Source organism: Loxodonta africana, chromosome X, assembly GCF_030014295.1.
Source record: "Loxodonta africana isolate mLoxAfr1 chromosome X, mLoxAfr1.hap2, whole genome shotgun sequence".
In the NCBI taxonomy this organism is placed as follows: domain Eukaryota; kingdom Metazoa; phylum Chordata; class Mammalia; order Proboscidea; family Elephantidae; genus Loxodonta; species Loxodonta africana.
The window spans coordinates 92,552,666-92,579,108 of record NC_087369.1 but is presented as its reverse complement, the minus strand read 5'-3'; the positions used below and the strand labels follow the sequence as shown (position 1 = coordinate 92,579,108).

The following is a 26,443-nucleotide window of genomic DNA, read 5'->3' as shown; positions in this document are numbered from 1 at the left end:
TTTCAACAAGTGAAATTTGAGTCAACCATTTGCCTCTGAAGCACAGTTTAAAAAAAAAACCCTGCTCTATTCTTTGACTAACTTGTGATGTTTTTGTATAGACTGTAAGAGTACACTATGGAATGGGTCTGCTTTTGCAGCTCTACATAGAGGCAGACCTCCAGAACTACCTGTAAATTATGTGAAACCTCCAAATGTGGGTAAGTAGTATTCATGTGAGTTATAAACATATTCTTGATTCATTTCTTCTTAAACTCACTAGAAATCAAAAATAGGTACCAGAATTCAATTTGAAGTATAAATTTCTTACATTATTTGGGAGTTTCATCCTTGGTCCTGATTTTTAAAGCATTTTTACTTAAAGCAAATATAATCATGGTTTTGTAAAATGTGGCCTTTATTTCTTTCACTTTTCATTTCTTTCTTAGCAGAAGCATTTCCTTTTTTATATAGTGCAGGTGTTTTTAACTGTATGGATATCTGTTTACAACTCTGTGTGCTGAGCTTCCCAGAGATTTTACAGGAAACTACGTAAAGATAGCTTTCGGAAGGAAATAAAAGTGTATTCTGCTTATATCTGTTGCTAAGCTTATAATGATATTTATACATTTTATATGTCTTTAAAACAAAAAGTCCCTTCCCAGTTCTAGTTTACTGAAACTCACATGTCACGTTCATATTTTTGGGGGGGACATCTCTGGCCAGACCATTATTAAAAAATACTAGTAGTGGTTCTCAAGGAGATCAAGCTATAAAACCATTTTTTACTGAAGTTAATTCTTAACAAAGTATGTGCAAAACCAAGCTGCTGGATAAGTAACTGCCATTCTGCTTTCCTATTTTCTTACTCTAAAAAATTATATAATTTTATATAGGGCCTAGAAAGTATGCCTTAAATTTTGCAGGGGATAAATTTCAAATTGGTAAATGATCTTTTTTTTTCTTCTTCTAAGAATACTCATTTACACAATAAGCTTATAGAATGTACTTACCCCCAGAGAATAAATAGAGGATAGAAATGATTTTAAAAGACATTTAGAGAGGATCATTGATTAAAAATACCCAAAGGTTATTAAGGGAAATTGGATACTTTGAAGTATATAGCTGACCATACTCTTACATAGTCTGGATGTTACTAGGCAAAGTAGTCAGCTAGATTGGGTCTAATTGGTTGTTTTTTCCTTATTTTTGAATTTTGAGAGTTCTTCATGTATTCTGGATACAAGTACTTCATCAGGTGTGCTTGCAAATATTTCCTCCCAGTCTGCAGGTTTTCTTTTCATTTCCTTAACAGTGTCTTTCGAAGAACAAAATTTTTTTATTATCTCCAGTTTATAAATTTTGTCTTAAAGTTTGTTTTTTGTGTCCTATGTAAGAACTCTTTGCCTCATTCAAGGTCACAAAAATTTTCTCCTATATTCTAAAAGTTTCATAGTTTTATGTTTTACATTTACATAGATCTTTGATCTGTTTTAAGTTAATTTTTGTTTAAGGTGTAAGGTTTATGTTTAGTTCATATTTTTGCATATGGATATTTAATTGTTCCAGCACCATTTGCTGAAAAGGCTAGCATTTCCCCACTGAATTACCTTGTCACATTTGCTGTAAATCTATTGCCCGTATGTGTGAGTCTATTTCTGGATTCTCAGCTATGTGAATCATCCAACTTTTCTCTCATTTTTTCAAAATTCTTTTGGCTTTTCTGTGTCCTTAGCATTTGCATATAAATTCTAGAATCAGCTTCTCAATTTCTACCAGCGAAAACTTGCTTTTTTTTTTTTTTTTTTTTTGCCAGGGATTGCATTGAATCTGTAGGTTAATTTGAGAAGAATTGACATCTTAACAACATTGAGCCTTCTAATCCAGAAACATAGTGTATCTCTCCATTTATTTAGGTCTTCTTTATTTTCTCACAGCAGCGTTTTAAAATTTTCAGTCTATAGGTCTTGACCATCTATCATGAAAATTTTTCCTAAGAATTTCATGCTTTTTTATGCTATTTTAGGTTGTATTTTTTTTTAAATCTCAGTTTCTAGTTGTCCTTTCCTACTAAATAGAAACATAATTGGTTTTTTGTATTTTGACCTTTCTAAATTCACTTACTAGATCTAGTAGCTTTTTTTTTTTTAGGTTGTTTGGGATTTTCTACACAGATAACCATGTCATTTGCAAATAAGGGCAATTTACTTTTTCCTTTTCAGTCTGGTTAGCTTTATATAATTCTTTTTCTTGCGTTGCTAAACTGGCTACTACCTATAATACAGTGGTGAATAGAAGTGGTGATATAGACATTCTTGCCTTGTTACTGATCTTCGGGTGGAATGCAGGCACTTTTTCACCATTAAGTATGACCACAGATGGCCTTTATCAGTTCAGGGATGTTTCCTACTATTCTTACTTTGCATAGAATTTTAATCGTAAATAAATATGTCCCTATTACCTTTTAATTTGTCCAGTATGTTTGGAATTACACCAGTAATTTCTTGGGGCTCATTTTAACGGAATTTTATGTAAAATGGTGCTATCCAATAGAACTTTCTGTAATGATGGAGATGTTCTAGTCTGTGATTCCCAAAACAGTAGCCACTAGCCACATGTGCGTATTGCAACTGAGGAACTAAATTTTTAACCTTATTTAATTTTAAATAATTTGAAATTCAGCAACCACATGTGAATAGTGGCTATTGTATTGGATAGCACAAATTTAGAACAATACACTGATAAGCTGCTCTATGTAAAAATATGTGCATAATTTGGTAATGTATTGACATTTTTATTATTGACTAATCACTCGTTTTACAAATTTAACTTTGAATGCTGCCTGTTTTTATATTTAGAAACTACCTTTAGCTTTTCTTATTTTAGCTTTAATAACTCACTTTAGAGATCATATTGTGCACAATTCTTTCCCATCCTTTGTGTAGTTAACCAGCAATGTTATTTAGTAATTTAATGAAATGGAGGTGAGAGAGCATAGAGATGATATTTGGGAGTTAATACTCAGATTCCATTGACCAGACTACTGTAACACTTTAAATATATAGGTATTTAAGTTTACTATGGGTGAATTTCTAAATTCTTCTCACGGCAAGGACAACAATGCCTATGATATTTATATTATTATAGCTCTAAGCTCCAGTAATGGCTATTTTATTAGCTGTATGCTTAACTAGTCAAATTGGTGTTGCATGTGTTAAAATTGAATTAGAGAAGAAAATTGAACTAAATTCAAAATGATTACCTAATACCACTCAAATACCTAATACCCATTCCAAAGAAAGGTGATCCAACAGAATGTGGAAATTATTGAACAGTATCATTAATGTCACATGCAAGTAAAATGTTGCTGAAGATCATTAAAAAACAGTTGTAGCAGTACATCGACAGAGAACTGCCAGAAATCAAGCCAGATTCAGAAGAGGACATGGAATGAGGGATATCATTGCTGATGACAGATGAATCCTGGCTGAAAGGAGAGAATACCAGAAAGATATTTATCTCTGTTTTATTAACTATACAAAGACATTTGACTGTGTGGATCATAACAAATTTTGGATAACATTGCAAAGGACGGGAATTTCCAGAACACTTAATTGTGCTCATGTGGAACCTGTACATAGATCAAGAGGCAGTCATTCGAACAGAACAAGGAGACATGATGTGGTTTAAAGTCAGGAAAGTTGTGCGTCAAGGTTGTATCCTTTCACCATACCTGTTCAATCTGTATGCCGAGCAAATAATCCAAGAAACTGGACTATGTGAAGAACAACGTTGCATAAGGATTGGAGGAAGATTCATTGACAACCTGCAATTTACAGATGACCCAGCCTTGCTTGTTGAAAGCAAAGAGGACTTGAAGCACTTACTGATGAAGGTCAAAGACTACAGCCTTCAGTATGGATTACACCTCAACGTAAAGAAAACAAAAATCCTCACAACTGGACCAAGAAGCAGTATCATGATAAATGGAGAAAATTGAATTCGTCACGGATTTCGTTTTACTTGGGTCCGCAATCAACACCCATGCAGGCAGCAGTCAAGAAATCAAAGGAAGTATTGAATTGGGCAAATCTGCTACAAAAGGCCTCTTTAAAGTGTTAAAAAGCAAAGATGTCACCTTGAGGACTAAGGTGTGCCTGACCCAAGCCATGGTGTTTTCACTCATGTCATATGCATGCAAAAGCTGAAGGATGAATAAGGAAGACCAAAGAAGAGTTGGTGCATTTGAATTATGCTGTTGACAAACAATATTGAATATACCATGGGCTGCCAGAAGAATGAACAAATCTGTCTTAGAAGAAGTACAGCCAGAGAATGCTTCTTGGATGCGAGGATAGCGAGACTTCGTTTCACCTTCTTTGGGCATGTTATCAGGAGGGACCATTCCCTGAAGAAGAATATCATGCTTGGTGTCATGGATTGGATTTTATCCCCCAAAAATATGTTCATGAATTTGGCTAGGTCATGATTCCCAGTATTGTATGGTTGTTTACCATTTCGTCATCTGATGTAATTTCCCTGTGTGTTGTAAATCCTATCACTATGATGTTAGTGAGATGGATTAGCAGCAGTTATATTGATGAGATCTACAAGATTAGATAGTGTCTTAAGCCAATCTCTTTTGAGATATAAAAGAGAGAAGCGAGCAGAGAGACATGGGGACCTCATACCACCAAGAAAGCAGCACCAGGAGCAGAGCACGTCCTTTGAACCCAGGATTCCTGCACCTGAGAAGTTCCTCGACCAGGGGAAGATTGATGACAAGGACCTTCCCCCAGAGTTGACAGAGAGACAAAGCCTTCCTGAGGAGCTGATACTCTAAATTTGAACTTTAAGTCTACTAGACTGTGAGAGAATAAATTTCTCTTTGTTAAAGCCACTTACTTGTGATATTTCTGTTACAGCAGTGCTAAATAACTAAGATCCTTGGTAAAGTAGAGGGTCAGCGAAAAAAGGGAAGACCCTCAATGAGATCGATTGATACAGTGGCTGCAACAGTGGGCTCAAACATAGCAATGATTGTGAGGAGGGTGCAGAACTGGGTAGTGTTTAGTTCCGTTGTACATAGGATTGCTATGAGTCTGAACTGACTTGATGGCACCTAACAACAACAATACTACTCAACGAAGTCTTGGGGCATATGTAGTTCATATTTGTAGTATTGTTTGAGATCTTGTACTGTCATCACTAAGGATTATTATTTCATAATTCTTTTAAAAATTAGCATTTGTTTTGAAAACTTTATGGTGATTACATTAGAATTTGAAATTGAAAAACGAGTCTTCTGTTTAGCTAGTTTGTCAATTCAGGAGTAATTTTAAAAGTGTTTTTCATGTCTATTTGAAATATATTTTTGTATGGTATTATCTATCATGGTAAAAGTGTCATAAATTTTCCTAATGATGGTATTCTAAACAATTTTCACAAAGCTTTCCTTAGAAATGTCAGCAGGATGGCTTGTTCATTCTAGTTTGAGACTAACGTACCTAAGGAACAAATGTACGTGCTTACTTTTCTGAACTGAGTCAAAGGCCTGATGCAGTAAGACTGTTTTTAAACCTTTTTTTTTTTAATCTTCAGTACAAGTGGCACATAGCGAAGTCCTGCAATTTACATAGTAAGCCTGTAATTTACACTGTATACCACTAAGGAGGCTTGCCTTTATTTTAAAACCAAATTAATATTATCATAAACTAATATAGCATTGATTGACTGACTTATTGGCTACTGGTTATGTGCCATAGTTAACGCCAGAATTCGTTTGGAGGTGGGAAACCACTGACATGTTTATAAGTAAATGTGAATTGAAAGATCAGTTGGCCCTGAAGTGGATTACAACTCATGGTGGCCCCACATGTTGCATATTAGAACTGTACTCCATAGGGTTTTCCAGGCTGTGACCTTTTGGATGCAGACTGTCAGGCCTGTCTTCCAGGGTACCTCTGAGTGGGTTTGAACTGCCAACCTTTGGGTTAGTAGTCGAGTGCTGAACTGTTTACATCCCCCGAACCAAAAAGCACGTTGTAGTCGAGTGGATTTCTACTCATAGCGACCCTACAGGACAGAGTAGAACTGCCATGTTGGGTTTCTAAGGCTATAAATCCTTATGGAAGCAGACTGCCTCAGCTTTCTCCCGCAGAGCTGCTGGTAGGTTCAAACCACCGACCTTTCGGTTAGCAGCTGGACACTTAACCATAGTGTCACCAGGGCAGTGTTTTTGCCAGAGTGATTTTTTAGGCTGCTATTGTCCTCTCTGCTTACAGGAATTAATATGCTTACTGCATTTTAACTGATCAGAAGTTTGCACATGTTATTCTATTTTCTGATTAAAATTAAAAAAAAATTAATGATGTCGACAATGTGATTTTTTACAGAGAAAATATTAATCCAAGATATTTTTAGTTAGCCCTGCTTGCATATAGCTTGTTTTCTGAAAAATTCTTTATATTTAAAGATGAGAATATTGATGGTGATGAGTGTGCTGCAAGAAGTCTGATCTGTGAACAATAGTCCTTGCTACATTGAAAGAAGATAGTCTAATTTAAAGTTTTTAACTGGAAGAAGTGACTGGGTTTCTGCCAGGAATGTTTTGTTAGTTGTTCCTCTCTAATTTTATGTAGTTCTGTCTCATGCATGGATCACATTTCTGCCAGGCATTGCTTTTGGTTGCCTGCCACCCTCCACTTATCACCTTTCTCCTTTTTGTACTCACATAATTGTGCATGAAACAAGTTACCTTTAAGGCCATTATTTTTATGTATCAGGAGAAGAGCAAGGGATACCTGTACACCTGCAAGTAATTAGAACTGGAATATAAACTCAGAATTTTTTGTGTATGCCACATTGTGTGTAGTCACTAAATATTCAGTGAATGGCAGCGCTATAATTGATGCCACATGGAAATTGAAACACCCCTTTTAAAGCAATTAATGTGGTTTTATATACTTCATATGAGTTTGTAGCCCCTTGTTTGTATCCACTTATGGAATCAATATTTTATTGATATTAGAATTAATAATTTTAATGTTTTTATTTAAAAGAAGGCATTTTATTATGTGGGGGCTTAATTTTCATCATGTAAAATACAATGAAAAAAGAATTTCTCTGTTTAGTCCTATCATAAACATTTTTTTTCTTCCCTCATTATTCTTTTCGCTTTTTCTTTCAATATATACCAGAGTATTCTAAAAGAATCTTTTGGTATTTGTGCTATACATTTAACTCCAAACCTTACAGAAATGGAGCTGTATCGTTCACAAAGGGAAGCTGTAATACCGTGCCATATTTGTTTAGTCGGAGGAAAAGGCAGTCTAAAACTTCTTGTGTGCAACAACCAGATCAGGGTAGTAGGTTTAGAAGAGGATAGAAAAATAAAGATTTGGTATACCTATACCCCAATTAAATTAAGTGAACCTTGTAGAAAGTCTGAATGGAATTGGAAATGTTTCTTTGTCGTATCTCACTTAGTATTATCAGCAGTATTATCCTAGCAATAATATATTCAATGACCATGAACATCAGTAGCCTGTAGAACTTACTAGGTGTTATTTCAGTCATACTATAGACTGGTGTTGTGGGATGGGATTGGCCTCGGCCTTGAAGACTATAAAGCTTACTGTGTGTGATTAAATTTTTAGAGTTATAAATTGATCCATAGTAACGTCAAATCCATAAAAGAAATAATTCTGTTGTTTGGTGCTTTTACTGGAGTTTTCAGGTTTTATTCAAATTATTCAAATTTATTTTGCACACTTCCTGGCTTCTTTCAAGATTTTAAGATTTTACTCTACGGTAATTTGGTTATTAGAGCATTTTGGGGGAAGCCCCCAACCAAGCTTCCACAGAGAACCCTACTGAAACCAAAATAAACCCAGTGCCGTCGAGTCGATTCCGATTCCTAGCGACCCTATAGGACAGAGTAGAACTGCCCCATAGAGTTTCCAAGGAGTGCCTGGTGGATTTGAACAGCAGACCCTTTGGTTAGCAGCCGTAGGACTTAACCACTACACCACCAGGGTTTCCGAGAACCCTACTAGGCATTTTAAATCTAGAAGTGATACTGAATTTCATGAGTCACTTTCCAATGTTTTTGCCAGAGTAATTTCTTAGGCTATTATTGGCCTCTGCTTATAGGAATTAATATGCTTACTGCATTTTAACGAATCAGAAGGTTGCACACGTGCCCTTCTATTTTCTGATTAAATTAAAAAAATAATAATGTTGACTGTGACTTTTTATAGAGGAGAAAATATTAATCCAAGATTATTTTAGTCCTGCTTACATATACCTTGTTTTCTGAAAAATTGTGGTGTATTTAAAGATGAGAATGTTGATGGCAATGGGTGTGGTACAAGAAATCTGATCTACGAACAATAGCTGCCGTGTGTGTGTGTGTGTGTGTGTGTGTGTGTGTGTGTGTGTGTGTGTAAGTAAAGCTGTTATTTGCTGAGTTTGGTACTGTTTTGACTCTTTCTTAAGCTTTTGCTGAAAGTACCCCACTCCCTACTTCATCCTGCACCCTTCCCCGTATACCTAAGGTTTGCATTTGAGGTAGGTGTGAAGCTATGATTTGTTAGGAGTTCTAAAGGCTGCTTTATTGTTTTGAAATTAGTGGATTTAAAAAAAATTTCTTCTTAATCCTGTAGGCCTCATAAAAAACCTCATATTAGAACATTATTTGGGTACCTCTTTGTCCTTCATTCCCCTTACAAGGCTGGCCTACCAAAGTTGGGTTGAGATAATTGTTTAAAATAGCTAGACCTGCTATTTTCTAAAGCCTTATTGGTACAGGAGCATTTGTAAACTTTCTGGGTTGTTTCTGTCATCCTATCTAAAAAAAAAAAAAATCTAAAGCAGTGTTTAAAAGAAATTTTATCAAAATTTAAAATATAGTATACTCTTTTTTTTATACTCTTATTTTTTTTTTCTGTATAGCAAGTGAAATGTGGCTTCTATTGGCTATGAAGTTAATTTGACCTATGGCTAAAACAATTTAAGGTCTTAAGCAGTGAAAAGAAAATTTGTCTTCCAAAATCATTATAGAAGAATTAGAAACAATCTATTATATATACACATACATACATACAACAATGTATATATGTGTGTATATAATTTGTATTATAAAGTTTACATTTCATGACCACTGTGTATTGCACCATTAATATTAAATATAGTTGGTAGGTAACATAAAATTGACTCTTTTGTATTAAAAATCAGATAATATCACCAATTTATACACTTAGTTTTTCTGGAGCTTGGTACCAAGTTGATGATAAACTCCTCTCAGCAAATACTGTATTTACCTGGATTTGGTTAAGTACAGTATCTCTTATCATTGATCAGAATATTTCTTGTAATATAAGCAGTATAATTCAGTGAGCTATTCTTGGCAGTGAAAGTCTCTTATGGTTAGGGAGTTTCTGGGGTAGAGTTAAGGCTGTCCGTCGGGCTTTTGTCAGTACTAAACTGCTGAATCTATAGGGTAATTAAAAATAATTTACACTGTGTCGTGGATTGAATTATGTCCACCCCAATAATGTGTGTATCAACTTGGTTAGGCCGTGATTTCCAGTGCTGTTTGGTTGTCCTCCATTTTGTGATTGTAATTTTATGTTAAAGAGGATTGGGTCTGATTGTAACACCCTTACCAAGTCTCATCCCTGATCCAATGTAAAGGGAGTTTTCCTGGGGCGTGGCCTGTACCACCTTTTATCTTATAAGAGATAAAAGGGAAGCAAGCAGAGAATGGGAACCTCATAACACCAAGAAAGCAGCACCAGGAGCAGAGTGAGTCCTTTGGACCCGGGGTTCCTGCGCAGAGAAGCTCCTAGTCCAGGAGAAGATTGAGGAGAAAGACCTTCCTCCAGAGCCAAAGGAGAGAGAAAGCCTTGCCCTGGAGCTGACACCCTGACTTTGGACTTCTAGCCTATTAGACTGTGAGAAAATAGATTTCTCTTTGTTAAAGCCACCCACTTGTGGTATTTCTGTTATAGCAGCACTAGATGACTAAGACACACTGTGAAGGCCTAATCAGCCAAAGACCACCAGGAACAAGCCTCTTGTCTGAATAAATCAGATTTATTGACTTGCTGTGAGGGAGTATATTCCAGAGGAACCATGTAGGCCTCTTGAAAAGTGGGCAGAGGGAAGTAAGTGTCTTTTGTAAAGTTTGGCTTACCACTAAAAAATTCCGAGGAGGGAAGCCAGGGTCACTTCTGGATTGGTGACTATTTTTGAGGCAGATTGGGAGAAGTGGGGAGTAAGTATGGATTTGGTACTGTCATGTGGCAAGGGCAGTTTAGGACTTATCTATAGTAATAAATGAAATTAGCAAAGTGGGTCTGGGGTCGTCATTGGTAAGAAAGCAGTAATCAAAGAGGGGTCATTATGACATTTTTCAGCTGCTACATGACTTTCAAAAAAACAGTGTTTCCTGTTATCTTTGCAGCTAGCTTTATCCTTGTCTGTCCTCCCGGCTTGATTTATGGCAAGGCCATTTTTTGTTTTGTTTTGTTTTTCCTTCTGAGCTGATAGTCACTCTTTCAGTCCTGGATAAGTTTTGACTCTTTGAACATGTAGTCTTATATGTCTTAAAAGCCTGTGGTCAGTGTATAGCAGCTTGTTATTAATTGTATTTAAGGGCTTTTCTGTATGTTCTTAGTCAATTTTATTAAAAATGTTTTATTTTAGCCTAGAAACATTTTCTGATACCACTTTAAAGTTCTATGCCTAAAATAGTTTTAATGCAAACATGTTTCTCCACTGTAAATAGAGAATGAATAAACTAGTGGTCTAACGAGGACATCGGTCATACAGTGGTAGAATTCCTACCTTCCGTGTAGGAGACCAATGCCACTCCTGTCAATGCATGTGCAGCCCCCAACCATCTGTCATTGGAGGCTTGCATTTGCTATGATGTTGAACATGTTTTAATGGAGCTTCCAGACTAAAACGGCCTTTTGGTGCAGGGCTCGGCAGCATTTTGTTCTGTTGTGCACGGGGTCTCCATGAGTCAGGGGCCAACTCCATACACGTTGACAACAAGCGGTCTAACAACTCTGATGTGGCTGTCCTGGAATACTCTTTGGATCTGAGTGAGCTTTCCAGTGAAGCCCAAATTAGTAGCTGCCAGAGCCTCTACTGCTTGTGTTAAGTGCCTTTTGGGGGTGGAGGTAAGATTGAGGGATATACAGTGGAGTTTTTGCTGCTAATTTCCTGTGTCAGGTTCATAGCAGATTGTATTTTCTACAAGGTCATTAAATAAACACAGTTGAAAGTGGGAAGAATACTAAGCTAGAATCAGGAGACCTAGATTCAACCTAGGCTCTGCCATTTATTGGCTCTGTGTTTTTAGGCAAGACACAGTTTCTTTGGACCTTAATTTCCTCACTTACAAAGTGAAGAAAATGCTTACCTTCAAAATCTCATAGGATTACTGTGAACTCAGATGAGATGTCTGTGGAATTACTTTATAAGCTTTAAAATGTTATACGAATGTGATTTGTAATTATGATATTAGATCATAGAACCTGATAATTATATTTGTAATGATAATAATGACTCACAGATTAAAAATACAATGTTTGAGCTATCTTCATGAAAAGACTATATAGCACACATGTAATTGTAGTGGGGTTTTACTTTAATATCCAACTTAAGTCTCAGACCTAAGTCTTTTGACTCCAAATCCAGTGTTCTTTCCACTAAATTACTTCAGCATAGTAAATAGTATGTATACATTACCTAGTTGCCATAATAGAATCTCGTCAACCATTTCAGGTATTCGGAAATACTTAGAATACACATATTTGCTATCACTTTCCCGAGTAGTTTCCAGTCTCTAATTTAGAATCATAGTTTTACTCATTTGTGTGTGTATGTATGTGATTTTTGTGTTTACGAAGTTCTACACAAATATATCACCTCTGTATTCACCACTACAGTCAAGATAAAGAACAGTTCCATCATCACAGGGACCCCTCATTTTGCCCTTTTATAACCATATCCACCTCCTTTCCACTTGGCCCCTCCCCTCCAGTCCTGTTAACCATTAATCTGTCCTCCGTTTCTATACTTTCTTATTTCAAGAATATTACATAAATGGAAGCAAACAGTATGTAACTTTTCACTCAGCATAATTCCCTGGAGATTCTTCCAAGTTATTTCATATATCAATAGCCATTTCCTTTTTATTTCTGAGTAGTGTTCCATGGTGTGAATGCACCATTTACCAGTTGAAGGACATCTGGTCTGATTCTGGGTTGTTTGTTTTTAAATCGTGATACAAATATACGTAACAAAACATTTGCCCATTCAATTATTACACATATTATTGAGTGACACTGATTACATTCTTCATGTTGTGCAACCATTGTCACTCCCCTTTTCTGAATTATGCCACCACCATTAACATGAACTCAGTGCTCCCTAAGCAATAACTATCCCTTCTACCGCCTCCTCACCCCTGGTAACCACTAATAAGCTTTGGTTTCTATATATTTGCTTATTTCATTCAGCATGTTTTCAAGGTTTATCCACGTTGTGGCATGTATCGGGATTTCATTTCTCTTTATAATTTTTTTTTATAGCTAAGTAATATTCCATTGTATGCATATACCATATTTTGTTTATCCATTCATCTGTTCATGGATATTTAGGTTATTTCCATCTTTTGGCTGTTGTGAATAGTGCTGCAGTGAACATTGTGTATAGATTTCTGTTTGCATTCTTGCTATCAAATCTTTTGGATATATATGTAAGATTGGGATTGCTGAATAATATAGTAGGTGTTATTTTCCACAGCAGCTGTACCATTTTGTCCATCAGCAATGGACAAGGATTCCAGTTTTTTCACATCCTCGCTGACATCTATTGTTTTCTTTTTTTTAATTTTTTGATCATAACTATTCTACTGGGGTGAGGTGGTATCTCATTGTGGTTTTGATTTACATCTCCCTAATGGCTAATGATGATTAAGAAACCCAGGTGGCATAGTGGCTACTAACCAAAAGGTCTGCGGTTCAAACTCACCAGTTGCTCCGTGAGAGAAAGATGTGGCAGTCTGGTTTCCTAAAGATATACAGCTTTGGAAACCCTGTGGGGCAATTCTGCTGTGTGTTATAGGGTCGCAGTGAGTCAGAATCTCAGCAGCGAGTTAATGGCTAACAATGACCTTGAGCATCTTTCATGTGGTTGTTGGCCATTTGTATATCCTTTTTGGTGAAATGTCTACTCGGGGCTGATTCTACTTTTGACTATTAAAAATAAAGTATCTATGAACATTCATGTACAGATTTTTTTTGTGAACATAAGTTTTCATTTCTCTAGGTTAAATGCCCCAGAGTGCGACTGTGGATCGTATGGTAATTGCATGTTTAGTTTTTTAAGAAACCCCCCCGAACTGTTTTCCAGCTGTAGCATTTTACGTTCCTATGAGTGTATGAGTGATCCAGTTTCTCTAAATCCTCACCAGTGTTGTCACTATTTTTTATTTTAGCTGTGGTCATAGGTGTTTAGCGTGATATTACTTTGTGGTTTTAGTTTGCGTTTCCCTGATAGCTACAAATGTTGAACATCTTTGCATGTATATTTTTGCCATCTATATATCTTCTTTGGACATGTCTGTTCATGCCTTTTATCCACTATCTTATTGGATTGTTTGCTGTTTATTATTGAGTTTTAAGAGTTCTTTTTATATTCTAGATAGTAGTCCTTTGTCGAGTATGTGGTTTGCAAATATTTTTTCCCAGCCTGTAGCCTGTTTTTAATCTTCTTTACATAGGCTTTCAAAGCAAAAGTTTTTAGTTTTGATGAGGTCCATTTTATCAGTTTTTCATTTTATGGATTGTGCTTTTGTCAAATCCAAAAACTTTTTGCCTAGCTCCAGATCCTGAAGATTTTCTCCTATTTTTCTAAAAGTTTAATAGTTTCGTTTTACTTTAATTCCATGAACCATTTTGAGTTAATTTTTGTATAGTGTAAAATTTAGGTCCATGTTCATTATAATTTTTTGTTTTGGGCCTATGGATGTCCACTTACTCCAGCACCATTTGTTGAAAAGACTGTCCTTTCTCCATTGCATTTGATTAGTACCTTTGTCAAAAATAAGTTGAGAATATTTGTGTGGACCTATTTCTTAGTTCTGTTGCATTGATCTTTGTAGGTATATCCTCACAAATACTTGATTACTGTAGCTTTATAGTAAGCCTTAATATTGGGAAGAGTAATTCCTCCCACTTTATTACTCTCTTTCAGAGTTGTTTTGGATATTCTAGGGCCTATGCCTTTCTGTGTAAATGTTAGAATAAGCTTTTCTGTGTCCACAAAAACCTTGCTGTGGTTTTGATAGGAATTACATTAACCCTATAAATCAATTTTGGGAGAGTCTTCATGCTTGCTATGTCAAGACTTCCAATCCGTGAACACGGTGTGTCTGTCCATTTATTGAGGTCTTTGATTTCTTTATTCAACATTTTGTAATTTTCAGCATACAGATCCTGTACATCTTTCATTTTCTTTGGGGTGAATGTAAATGGTACTGTGCTTTTACGTTTGGTTTGTGGACATTCATTGTTAGAGCTAGAAATGCAATTGATTTTTATATGTTGATCATGTTTCCTGTGACCTTATTGAGTTCACCTATTAGTTCTAGGAGTTTTCAAACCTCTTTTGAAAGCATGTTCTATCCTGCCCTTTAAACCACAATACAGTTTTTGGATTGGATAATTTGGCAGATTTAATTGTGCTCTGGGTTGGTGGGTCTAGCATTTAAGGTTTGGGATAAAATCTTTATTAATTGTTGGGGCGTAGTTTAGCTCTTTGGTCAGATGGTACTTTTTCATTTTTCTCTAATTTTCAGAGATGCTACTATAAGAATATTGGTTAAGATATTAGCCTTTAAAGCCAGATTAACTGTTTGAATTCTGGCTCTGCCACTTAATAGCTTTGGGATCTTGTGCAAGTTACTTAATTCCTCTGTGCCTCTGTTTCCACATCTTTAAAAAGGGAATGATAATAGTACTCACTTTATTGGTTTAAAACAAAAAAAAATCCATTGCCCTTGAGTCCATTCTGACTCACAGCGACCCTATAGGACAGAGTTTAACTGCCCCTGGGGTTACCAAGGCTGTAAATCTTGGAAGCAGACTGCTGCATCTTTCTCCAGTGGAGTGGCTGGTAGGTTTGAACTGCCAACCTTTTGGTTAGCAGCCAAGCTCTTAACCACTGCACCACCAGGGCTCCTTTCATGGGGTTAAATAAATTAAACATGTAAAGTGCTTAGAACAGTGCCTGGCACATAAAAAGCATTAAAGAAAAATGTTAACTCTGATTATATTAAAGGTTTTTTTTTCCATAGACTCTGGTCTGCAAAGTATGGATAAGGTTTTTGTATATATTTTAGCATTTTCTTTAGAATAGGGATCACTGTCCATTAGGGTTACCAGTTTAATATCAAACCTTACCCCTTCTCCTCTCTTTCCCTCCTTCTATCCTATTGCCCCCATGGTGGAATGTTAGCACACTGAGACAACAGAGAGGAAAGGAAAAGGGAGAGGAACAGGAACTAAGCTTTACTGAATGAATAACTACTCACTTAATTCTCAAGATAAGTGATATTATCCCTATTTCATGGATTTTGTAGATAAGGGAACTTAGGTAATTTTTATCTTTTCACTATACTATATTGCCTTTTTACTACATCCTTCTACTAAAGTAGGGGAATTGATAAAGCCAGAGGCAACTCTACTAGCACTATTCTCCTTCAGCTTGGGCTACTCACCTGGCTCTTTAATTTTTCCCAGAGGATTAGTATGTATTACCTCCTATGGCCCCTTAGGTTCCCCCCTGCCCCACCATCCCAGCACTCACACAAACAGACGTTGGCATGGTTTACCCATTGGTTGGTATCGAATAGAGGTTTGGCACCCAGAAAAACAAGGGAGAGAGTTCACTGCTTTAGGCTCATCAGTATCTTTTATTTGGTGGGAGGTAAGCATTGCTGATATATTTAAACATAAAACATTGAGAGGCAGCTAGTGGTATAAGATAAAAGAGCATTGGACCCAAGTTCAAGCCCCTTCTGTGTCACTTATCACCTGTATGAATTTGGAATATTTGCTTCAACAATCTGAATCTTAGTTTTGTTATATGTAAAAGTAGAGATTGGAATAAAAATTAATCTTTAAAGTCCTTTCAAGCTATAGCACAATTCTATAACAGATACTAGTTTAAACTTAGAAACTAGTGGCTTGTAGGCTACTTACTTCTTTATTGTTGTTAGTTGCCATTGAGCAAAACACTGCCTGGTGATGCACCATCCTCAAAATTGTTGATATGTTTGGATCATTGTTGCAGCTATTATGTCAGTGTGTCTCACTGAGGGTTTCTTCTTTTTTGCTACCCTTAAGCATACCTTATTTGAGGGTCTAGAATTAACCTTTTAGGTCAAGATACAAATACCACATCTTGAACCACACTGGACAGATGCTCTAAAGTAGGCATAGTTTTTCTAGCAGTAGGATTTTAACAGGTTTGGTAGGTTTTTTTCTATAAAATGATTGGATGGATTGCTAATGGAGAGGACGATACAGAAAGGAATAAAGTAAGGAAAGAATTACATTGCTATAACAGATTCAGGATGCTACAAAATTAGGAAGACAAAGCTATTATTGAAGAGTGCCTGAAGAAGTCGCAGTCTGGTTTGAACTTCATTCATTTGAGTTATGGCATTCTATGTTGTAATTTTGAAACACATAGAACTTGATTGTATGAAATGGTGCACTATTATCCATATGCTTACGAAATTTTTCTGGGCCCTTTTACAAAGACTATTCAGTATCCTTATTTTCTAAAGTTAATTAAATCGTATTTAAAAATCTTAATAGAAAACAAGACCAATTTCAAGAGAATCGTTATATGAATTTTATTACTTTTTAATTATTTAATTTATTAACTCTTGATATAAGTGGAGGCTTCTTATCAGATAACAGTGCCTTGTACTCTGTCCCTTTTACTGTTCATTAGCACCTATAATTGATGTTGAGAAGGCACAGGAATTAAGTGGAAATAAGTTGATTTTTCTGTTAGGGACATAGGTAAAATTAATTAGTTTTTTAAAAAATGATATGATGAAGGATAGCAAATGTGACATGGAAAGAATGGAAGAAGTAACTAGTAATTCACAGGAGAAAACATTAAGGATTGGACACAATATTTATAAATGTTATATATAATGTAACAAAGTGATCAAGGTGAACTAGAAAATGCAACATAAAGAGATGTAGAAACTTGGAATGGCGTTAATGCTTAAAATGTGATAAAGTTGGCTATCCAAAAACCAAACTCATTGTCTTTGAGTTGATTCTGACTCCTAGCAACCCTGTAGGACAGAGTAGAACTGCCCCATAGGGTTTCCAAGGCTATAGTCTTTACAGAAGCAGACTGCCACATCTTTCTCCCTTGGAGTGACTGCTGGGTTTGAACCATGGACCTTTTGGTTAACAGCCGAGCTCTTAACTGCTGTACCACCAGAGTGCCCTAAAGGTGGCTGTAGTTGGTCCTAAACAGACATCTAATAGGAAGGTGCAAGTTAAGTGTATTTAGAAATACACAGACCAAAATGTGGCTATACCATGGAAAATTGTGGGTGGGAATAAAAGTAGTGAGAAATCTATATGGGAATATACTACAGACTGACAAAATGGATGGTCTGGATGATGCTTTCCTAACAGAGAGGCAAAGAACCGGAAATACTCAGATCAAACTAATGGTTTACTCCCTCCTTCTCTCCCCAACAGACACCCAACAGACACATTTACTTTTTTTTTTTAATAATACTTTATTCTATTTTTGGTGAAGGTTTACATAGCAGTTTAGGTTCCCATTCAATAATTTCTACATAGATTTTCAGTGGCATTGATAACATTTTTCAAAATTCATGAACATTCTCAATATTTCCATTCTGGTTGTTTCAGACACATACACTGCTGTTACAGCTATTATGTCGATCCATATAAAATTGCTGTTTTTGTAGGTAATGGTTGAATATGAACAATTTCAAATGGTTCAACCCAGTCAGAATACCTTAAAGGGCCTTAAAAGTTCTTTTAACATATATGGAGGGAACCTGTAGATTTATTATATGGGAATAAAAAAAATAGATGGTATAATATTCATAAGATAAAATATAAGAGTTAGGGATATTCGTATATTGTTTTAGTCTTCCTTGTCAAAGAGAATGATCTATAAACTGAGAAGAGTAGCGCAAGCATGGCTGACAAAAACAAAACCCAAAATAAATGAGTACCTAGCTGCTTTCAGAGGCCCAAATGAATTAAACCCTGGTGACCTGAAGTCATTTTCACTGATATCACTGTGAAATCAGAGTGGACAGGAGAAATGCAAATAACTCAAAGGGAAAGGAAACAAAGGGCAGCCTCCAGAAACTACAGATTGGTGAATGTACCGTTGTTATTGGGTGCCATCGAGTCGATTTCGATGCATGGCGACCCCAAGTAACAGAGTAGAACTGCTCCATAGGGCATTCTTGGCTACAATCTTTATGGAAGTAGATTGCTAGGTCTTTCTCCAGCAGAGCCGCTGGGTGGGTTTGAACCACCAGCCTTTTAGTTAGCAGCCAAGTGCTTAACCGTTGCACCTTTAAATGTACCCTTGACCCCAGATCAAAATTAAGACAGGTTTGCTTAATAGGTGTTTTATGTACTCGTAGTAAAGAAATAGGTGATCACTAGGAACTTAACATATGCTTAGTAAGAGTCATGTCAACCTATATTTCCTCTTTATAATCTGATGGATAACAATGAAGCAGCTATTTTAAGAAACCTAATGCAATCTTTAGAAACCCTGGTGGTGTAGTGGTTAAGTGCTACGGCTGCTAACCAAAGGGTCGGCAGTTTGAATCCGCCAGGCGCACCTTGGAAACTCTGTGGGGCAGTTCTACTCTGTCCTATAGGGTCGCTATGAGTCGAAATCGACTGGACAGCAATCTTTGCAGTCTTGAGCGGTATTGATAGAAGTATGGTTTCCTCATCAAGGAAATAATCCACTGTTCTCTGTGCTGATCAAACCATTGGAATATTTTGCTTAGTTGTTACTTTAAGAGATTCAGTCATTGGTAAAGAAAGCAACCACAGTAATGGTTTTGAAGAAGGGGTATTTTTCTTTAGAGGATGGTAGGAAAGAGAGGTGTCAGGAAGTTAGGCCAGAGTAATATAGAAGGGACCTGACATATTGAGAGAAGATTTAAGGAGTAAATGATAAACCAGTTGCTGTGGAACTGATTTCAACTTATGATGACCCCATGTGTGTCAGAGTAAAACTGCTCCGTAGGGTTTTCAATAGCTGAAGTAGATTGCCAGGCCTTTCTTTTGAGGCAACTGTGGGTGAACTTGAACCCCCAACCTTTCATTTGCACCAGCCAGGGACTCCACCTCTCTTTAAATTTTTAAAAAAAAATTTTTTTATTGTGCCTTAGGTGAAAATTTACACTTCAACTTAGTTTCTCATACAAAAATTTATACACATATTGTTGTCTGACCCTAGTTGTTCTCCCTATAATGTGACAGCACACTCCTCCTTTCCACCCTGTATTTCCTGTGTCCATTCATCCAGCTCCTGTCCCTTTCTTCCTTTTCATCTCACCTCTTGACGGGAGCTGCCCATTTAGTCTCATGAAAAAAATTTTTTTTTTTTGTCTACTTGAGCTAAGAATAAAAGGCACACACTTCACAAATACCATTTTATGTCTTGTAGTTCAGTCTAATCTTTGTCTGAAGAGTTTGCTTCAGGAATGGTTTTAGTTTTGGGCTAACAGAGCATCTGGGGGCCATGTCACCTGGGGTCCCTCCAATCTCAGTCAAACCATTAAGTCTCATCTTTTTACTAGAGTTTGAGTTCTGTACCCCACTTTTCTCCTGCTCTGTCAAGGACTCTCTGTTGTGTTCCCTGCCAGGGCAGTCATTGCCGGTAGCTGGGCACCATCTAGTTCTTCTGGTCTCAGGCTGATGGAGTCTCTAGTTTATGTGGCCCTTTCTGTCACTTGGGCTCATACTTTCCTTGTGTCTTTGGTGTTCTTCATTCTCCTTTGCCCCAGGTAGGTTGGAACCAATTGATACGTCTTAGATGGCCACTTGCTAGCTTTTAAGAACCCAGATGCCACTCACCGAAGTGGGATGTAGAACATTTTCTTAATAAACTTTATTATACAAATTGACCTAGATGTCCCCTGAAACAATGGTCCCCAGAACCCTGCCCCTGCTACTCTGTCCCTCGAAGTGTTTGGTTGTATTCAGGAAATTTCTTAACTTTTGTTTACTTGTGCTGTCTTCCCCTGTATTGTGTGTTGCCCTTCCCTTCACCTAAGATAATTCTATTCTGCTATCTAGTTAGTAAATACCCCTCTCCCTCCCTCGCCATCCTCCTAAACATCAAAGAATGTTTTCTTCTGTGTTTAAACCTTTTCTTGAGTTCTTATAATAGTGGTCTATCTATTCCTGTGAAGGCTCTTATTTCTCTAGGATATATTTGAAAGAGTGGCATTGCTGGATCCTATGATACTTCTATTTCTAGCTTTTTAAGGAAGTACCAACTCAATTTCCAAACTGGTTTTACCATTTTGCATTCCCACCAGCAGTGTATAAGTGTTCCAGTCTCTCCACAACCTCTCCAATATTTATTGTTTGGGGTTTTTTTTGGGTTATTGCTAGCCTTGTTGGGGTGAGATGGTATCTCATTGTAGTTTTGATTTGCATTTCTCTAATGGCTAATGATCATGAGCATTCCTTCATGTATCTGTTAGCCGCTTGAATGTCTTCTTTGGTGAAGGGCATGTTCGTATCCTTTTTCCATTTTTTAACTGGGTTATTTGTCTTTTTGCTCTTGAGGTTTTGCAGTATCTTGTAGATTTTAGAGATTAGACGCTGATCAGATTTGTCGTAGCCAAAAATATTTTCCCAGTCTGTAGGTTGTCTTTTTACTCTTGGTGAAGTCTTTGGATGACCATAACTGTTTGATTCTTAGGAGTTCCCAGTTCTCTAGTTGCTCTTCTGGTGTTTGTGCATTGTTAGTAATGTTTTGTATTCTGTTTATGCCATGTATTAGGGCTCCTAGCGTTGTCTCTATTTTTCCCCCATGGTCTTTATCGTTTTAGATTTTATATTTAGGTCTTTGATCCATTTTGAGATAGTTTTTGGGCACGATGTGAGGTATGGGTGTTGATTCATTTTTTTGCAGATGGATATCCAGGTATGCCAGTACCATTTGTTAAAAGAGACTGCCTTTTCCCCAATTAATGGACTTTGGGCCTTTGTCATATGTCAGCTGCTAATAAGTAGATGAAATTATGTCTGGATTCTCAATTCTGTTCCATTGGTCTGTATCTGTTGTTGTACCAGTACCAGGTTGTCTTGACTACCGTGGTGGTATTATAGGTTCTAAAATCATGTAGTATGAGGCCTCCCACTTTGTTGTTGTTCTTCAGTACTGCTTTACTTATCGGGGGCGTCTTCATTTGGAAGTTTTTTAATTACTTTTCAATCTCTTCTTTTGCTATAGGTTTATTTAGTTGTCCTACCTCTGTTTGTGTTAGTTTAGGTAGGTAGTATATTTCTAGAAATTTGTCCATTTCCTCTAGGTTTTCAAATTTGTTAGACTACAATTTTTCACAGTATTCTTGTATGATTCTTTTAATTTCAGTTGGGTCTGTTGTGATATCGCCCATCTTATTCTTATTGGAGCTATTTGCTTCCTCTCCTGTTTTTTGGTTTTTTGTTTTTCTTTTTTGTTTGGACAGTGGTGTATGGATTTTGTTGATCCTGTCAAAGAACCAGCTTTGGTCTTGTTAACTCTTTCAATTGTTTTTCTATTCTTTATTTCATTTAATTCTGTTTTAATTTTTATAATTTGCTTGCTTCTGGTGCCTGAGGACTTCTTTTGCTGCTCTCTCTATTTGTTCGAGTTGCAGGGTTAATTATTTGATTTTGGCCCTTTCTTCCTTTTGGATGTGTGCGTTTATTGCTATAAATTGACCCTGAGCACTGTTTTTGCTGTGTCCCAAAGGTTCTGGTAGGAAGTGTTTTCATTCTCATTTGATTCTATGAATTTCTTTATTCCATCCTTAATTTCTTCTCTAACCCAGTGGTTTTTGAGCAAGGTGTTGTTCAGTTTCCATGTGTTTGATTTTTTTTCCTTGCTTTTTCTGTTATTGATTTCTACTTTTATGGCTTTATGGTCAGAAAAGATGCTTTGTAATATTTCGATGCTTTGGAGTCTGTTAAGGCTTGCTTTATGGCCTAATATGTGGTCTGTTCTGGAGAATGTTCCATGTGCATTGGCAAAGAAAGCATACTTGACTTCTGTTGGGTGGAGTGTTCTGTATATGTCTATGAGGTCAGGTTAGTTGACTGTGGCATTTAGATCTTCTGTGTCTTTATTGAGCTTCTTTCTGGATATTCTGTCCTTCACTGAAAGTGGTGTGTTGAAGTCTCCTGCAATTATTGTGGAGCTGTCTGTCTCTCTATTCAATGCTGTTAGAGTTTTTAAATTTATTTTGGAGCAGTGTGGTTGGGCGCATTAGTACTTATTATGGTTATCTCTCCTGTGTGTATTGACCCTTTAATCATTATTAGTGGACTTCCTTTTCCTTTGTGGTAGATTTAACTTTAAAGTCTATTTTGTCAGAAATTATTAATTGGCACTCCTGCTCTTTTTTGATTGTTGTTTTCTTGATATAATTTTTTCCATCCTTTGAGTTTTAGTTTGTCTTTAAGTCTAAGGTGTGTCTCTTGTAGGCAGCATATAGACGGATCGTGCTTTTTTATCCATTCTGCCACTCTGTGTCTTTATTGGTGTATTTAGCCCATTTACATTCAGTGTAATTGATAGGTATGAGGTTAGTGCTGTCATTTTGATGTCTTTTTGTGTGTTGTTGATAGTTTCTTTGTTCCACTTAATTTTCTGTGATGACTTGTTTTTCTTTATGTATTTTCATAATTGTTGATTTTGTGTTTGCTTAGTCTTTATTTTATTTTCTTGTTTTTTATTTTGATGTGTAGAATTGTTTCTTTCCTTTGGGGTTATCTTAATATGTACCTCTATTTTTCTAAGTTTAAACCAATCTTTTATTCCTTCTTATTGCCTTGACTTCCTTTCCATGTGAAAGATCTATGACTACATTTTTTCATCCTTCTTTTTTGTTTTAATGTTGTCGTCTTTTATGTATTGATGTCTCTGTTTCCCTATTTTCCATGTTTTAGCTTTGATTTATTTTTGTGAGTTCCCAATCTGCATTGATATCTGGTTGCTCTGTCCTGTGTTCTAGTCTTGGGTTGTTGTCTGATGTTACTGATTTTTTAACCAGAGGACTCCCTTTAGTATTTCTTGTAATTTTGGTTTGGTTTTTGCAAATTCCCTAAACTTCTGTTTATTTGGAAATGCCCTAATTTTGCCATCATACTTGAGAGACAGTTTTGCTGGATATATAATTCTTGGTTGGCAGTTTTTTTTTTTTTTTCCTTCAAGGCTTTGTATATGTCATCTCATTGCCTCCTTGCCTGCATGTTTTCTACTGAGTAGTCCAAGCTTAGCCTTATTGACTTTCCCTTGTAGATGACTTTTCGTTTGTCTCTATCCACTCTTAAAATTCTCTCTTTATATTTGGTTTTGACAAGTTTGATTATAATATGTCTTGGTGACTTTCTTTTAGGATCTACCTTGTGTGGGGTTTGATGAACATCTTGGATAGATATATTCTCATCTTTCAGTATATCAGGGAAGTTTTCTGCCAACAAATCTTCAATAATTCTCTCTGTATTTTCTGTTATCCACCCCCCCTTCTGGTACTCCAATCACTCATAGGTTATTCCTCTTGATAGAGTCCCACATAATTCTTAGGGTTTCTTAATTTTTTTTAATTCTCTTACCTAATTTTTCCCTAAATATGTTGATGTCAAGTGCTTTATCTTCAGTCTCACTAATTCTGACTACCATTGCCTCAATTCTGCTCTAATGACTTTATATTGAGTTGCCTAATTCTGAAATTTTACTGTTAATCTCCTGGATTTCTGTTTGCTGTGTCTCCATAGATTCTTACAGTGTATTGAAGTTGTCATTATGTTCTTCTATAATCTCTGTTACTTTGTATATTCTTTGACTTTTTCTGCTTTTTGCCTCATCTCCTTCCTGATCTCTTGAGGTTCTTTGTATTAATCTTTTGTATTCTACTCCTGAAAGTTGCAGGATATTATCTTCCTCTAGAAGATTTCTTGAATCTTTGTTTTGGAAGCTTGCTGAAGGCATTATGGTCTGCCTCTTTATGTTATTTGATGTTGACTGTTGTCTCAGAGGCATCAGTAAGTCATTATTTTATGTTTGTTTTCTGTTTCCTAGTTTCTTGTTTTGTTTCAATATGCCCAATTAGGCTGCCTGTTTGAGCTAGTTTGATTATTGGCGCCTTTGAAGCCCTAACGTCCTGTCACCAGGTGACTAGATCTCTTACTAGGTATTTGAGCGCAGGAGTCCATTTACTTTTCTTGTATGGATTGAGCTCAGGTGTCCAGGTAGTCAGTCACCAAGTGTGTGGTGCAGGCTCTTACCTATAGTCCTAGACAGTCAGGGGTGATTGGTGTAGGCACAGGTATCTGGCTTCATTAGGAGGTCACTCTCTGGGTAAGGCGGGGAGCTGACAGCTGCCCCTGAGTGTCTGCGAGGAAATTGTGTCCCTGCTCCCTAGAGCACGTAGGTGGGTGGTTTTTTCAGCTAGACTGTGGGCACCCAATGCAGTTGGCTGTAAGGACTAGGAGGCACCACTTATTCTTGGATCACTGTCATGACTGGCTCAGTGGCATGGGTGGAGCCACCTGTCCTCAGGCCCTTGGTGTGGGTAGGTGAGATATCTCCTTAATAGGCAGAGTGGTGTCAAATGTCATGAACCTGCCACTCCACCATACAGCTGATACAGTTATATGCTCTTAGGCTTCAGGTATATACTTGGTTGTACTGTGCTAATGAGGGCCTACATTGTTGAAATGGGCCCACACAGGTCAGTGCAGGGGTGAAAGGCATTCAGTGTCTGTGGATCCCTTATGCCTGTGCGTTGGCAAAGTAGCTGTGCCTGCCCTGAGTTCCCAGCTTAGGGGAGCAGACAGATTATTTTTTCCTGTTTGTTAGTTTGTTTCCTCTCCATACCCGGGAGAGTGGCTCAGGGCATGTGATGGGTCCTACTTCTGGCCCAGGGGAAATGGCAGGCAATCTCTGAAGCTATCCTGGGACCCAGTGCAGAGCGGAGAAAGGGCAGGTAAATGGGAGAGAGGTTTTTCCCAAAGGGGTGTTTTTTGATCCGCATGGTAGGTTAGACACACGTACTTATCTTTTGCCAATTGAGCACCACTTTTCACTGGTTCTGGGGGCTTGAGTAGACTCTCTGCTGCTTGGCATCTCACGAAAGGGAAAACGGGTCCCGAGCCCCACTGCTTGCCTCACCATTCATTCCAGCCGATACAGCCTGCCGGGTGCTGGTTCCCACCGGCTCAGGTCTGGCAGCTCCTCACTGTTTCTGAACCATCTCTCCCTCCCCCTGGTTCTTAGTCCAATTTCTCAACTTTGCCTTTGATATTTACGGCTCCTATATTGTCATATATAATTGATTCACTTGTTTTTTCGGGTCTTTGTTTTAAGAGGGTAACCCTGGTAGCGTAGTGGTTAACTGCTACAGCTGCTAACCAAGAGGTCGGCAGTTCGAATCTGCCAGGCACTCCTTGGAAACTCTATTGTACAGTTCTACTCTGTCCTATAGGGTCGCCATGAGTCGGAATTGACTCGACGCCAGTGGGTTTGTTTTAAGAGGGACGACAGGAAGAGTCTGACTACTCCACTGTCTTGGTCCTGCCTCTCACTTTAAATATTTCACGGGTTACCATGCTACAAAGGGGCTTGACTTTTTTGTTTTTAATTTGATTGTGCTTTAGGTGAAAGTTTACAGCTCAAGTTAGTTTCTCATTCAAAAAATCATACACATACTGTTTTGTAACATTGGTTGCAATACCCACAATGTGACAATGCTACCCCCCGCCAGGTTCCTTGTGTCCATTCATCCAGTTTCCCTGTTCCTTCCTGCCTTCTCATCCTACTTTTGGGCAGGATTTGCCCATATGGTCTCGTATATTTGATTGAACTAAGAAGTATGTTCCTCATGTGTGTTATTGTTTGTTTCATAGGCGTGTCTAATCTTTGTGTAAAAAGTGGCCTTCAGGAGTACTTTCAGTTCTGAGTTAGCAGAACGTCTGGGGGCCATAGTTTCGTGGGATTGACTTTTTTTTTCACGTGTAGCTCCGAAGGGTAGAGCCTGAAAACTGTCTGGAAGTTATAAGGAGAGAGACTGAGCTCAATTAAAGATTGTTGTTGTTTTTAGCTGGTGTTTATCAACCTCCAA

At 37.2% G+C, this 26,443-nt stretch overlaps 1 protein-coding gene across 3 annotated transcripts in view; it reads left to right on the top strand.

The window, feature by feature from the left end:
* Positions 1 to 26,443, top strand: part of BRWD3 (bromodomain and WD repeat domain containing 3) — a 124,718-nt gene that overhangs the window by 14,542 nt on the left and 83,733 nt on the right. For all 3 annotated transcript variants that reach the window (XR_010319814.1, XM_003412761.4, XM_064278609.1), the window contains exon 6: positions 102 to 200. Coding sequence is in view for 2 of the 3 variants with exons in the window: in XM_003412761.4 (XP_003412809.3) it covers positions 102 to 200 (99 nt within the window). In the remaining variant the exon portion in view is untranslated. The remainder of the gene's footprint in view (positions 1 to 101; positions 201 to 26,443) is intronic.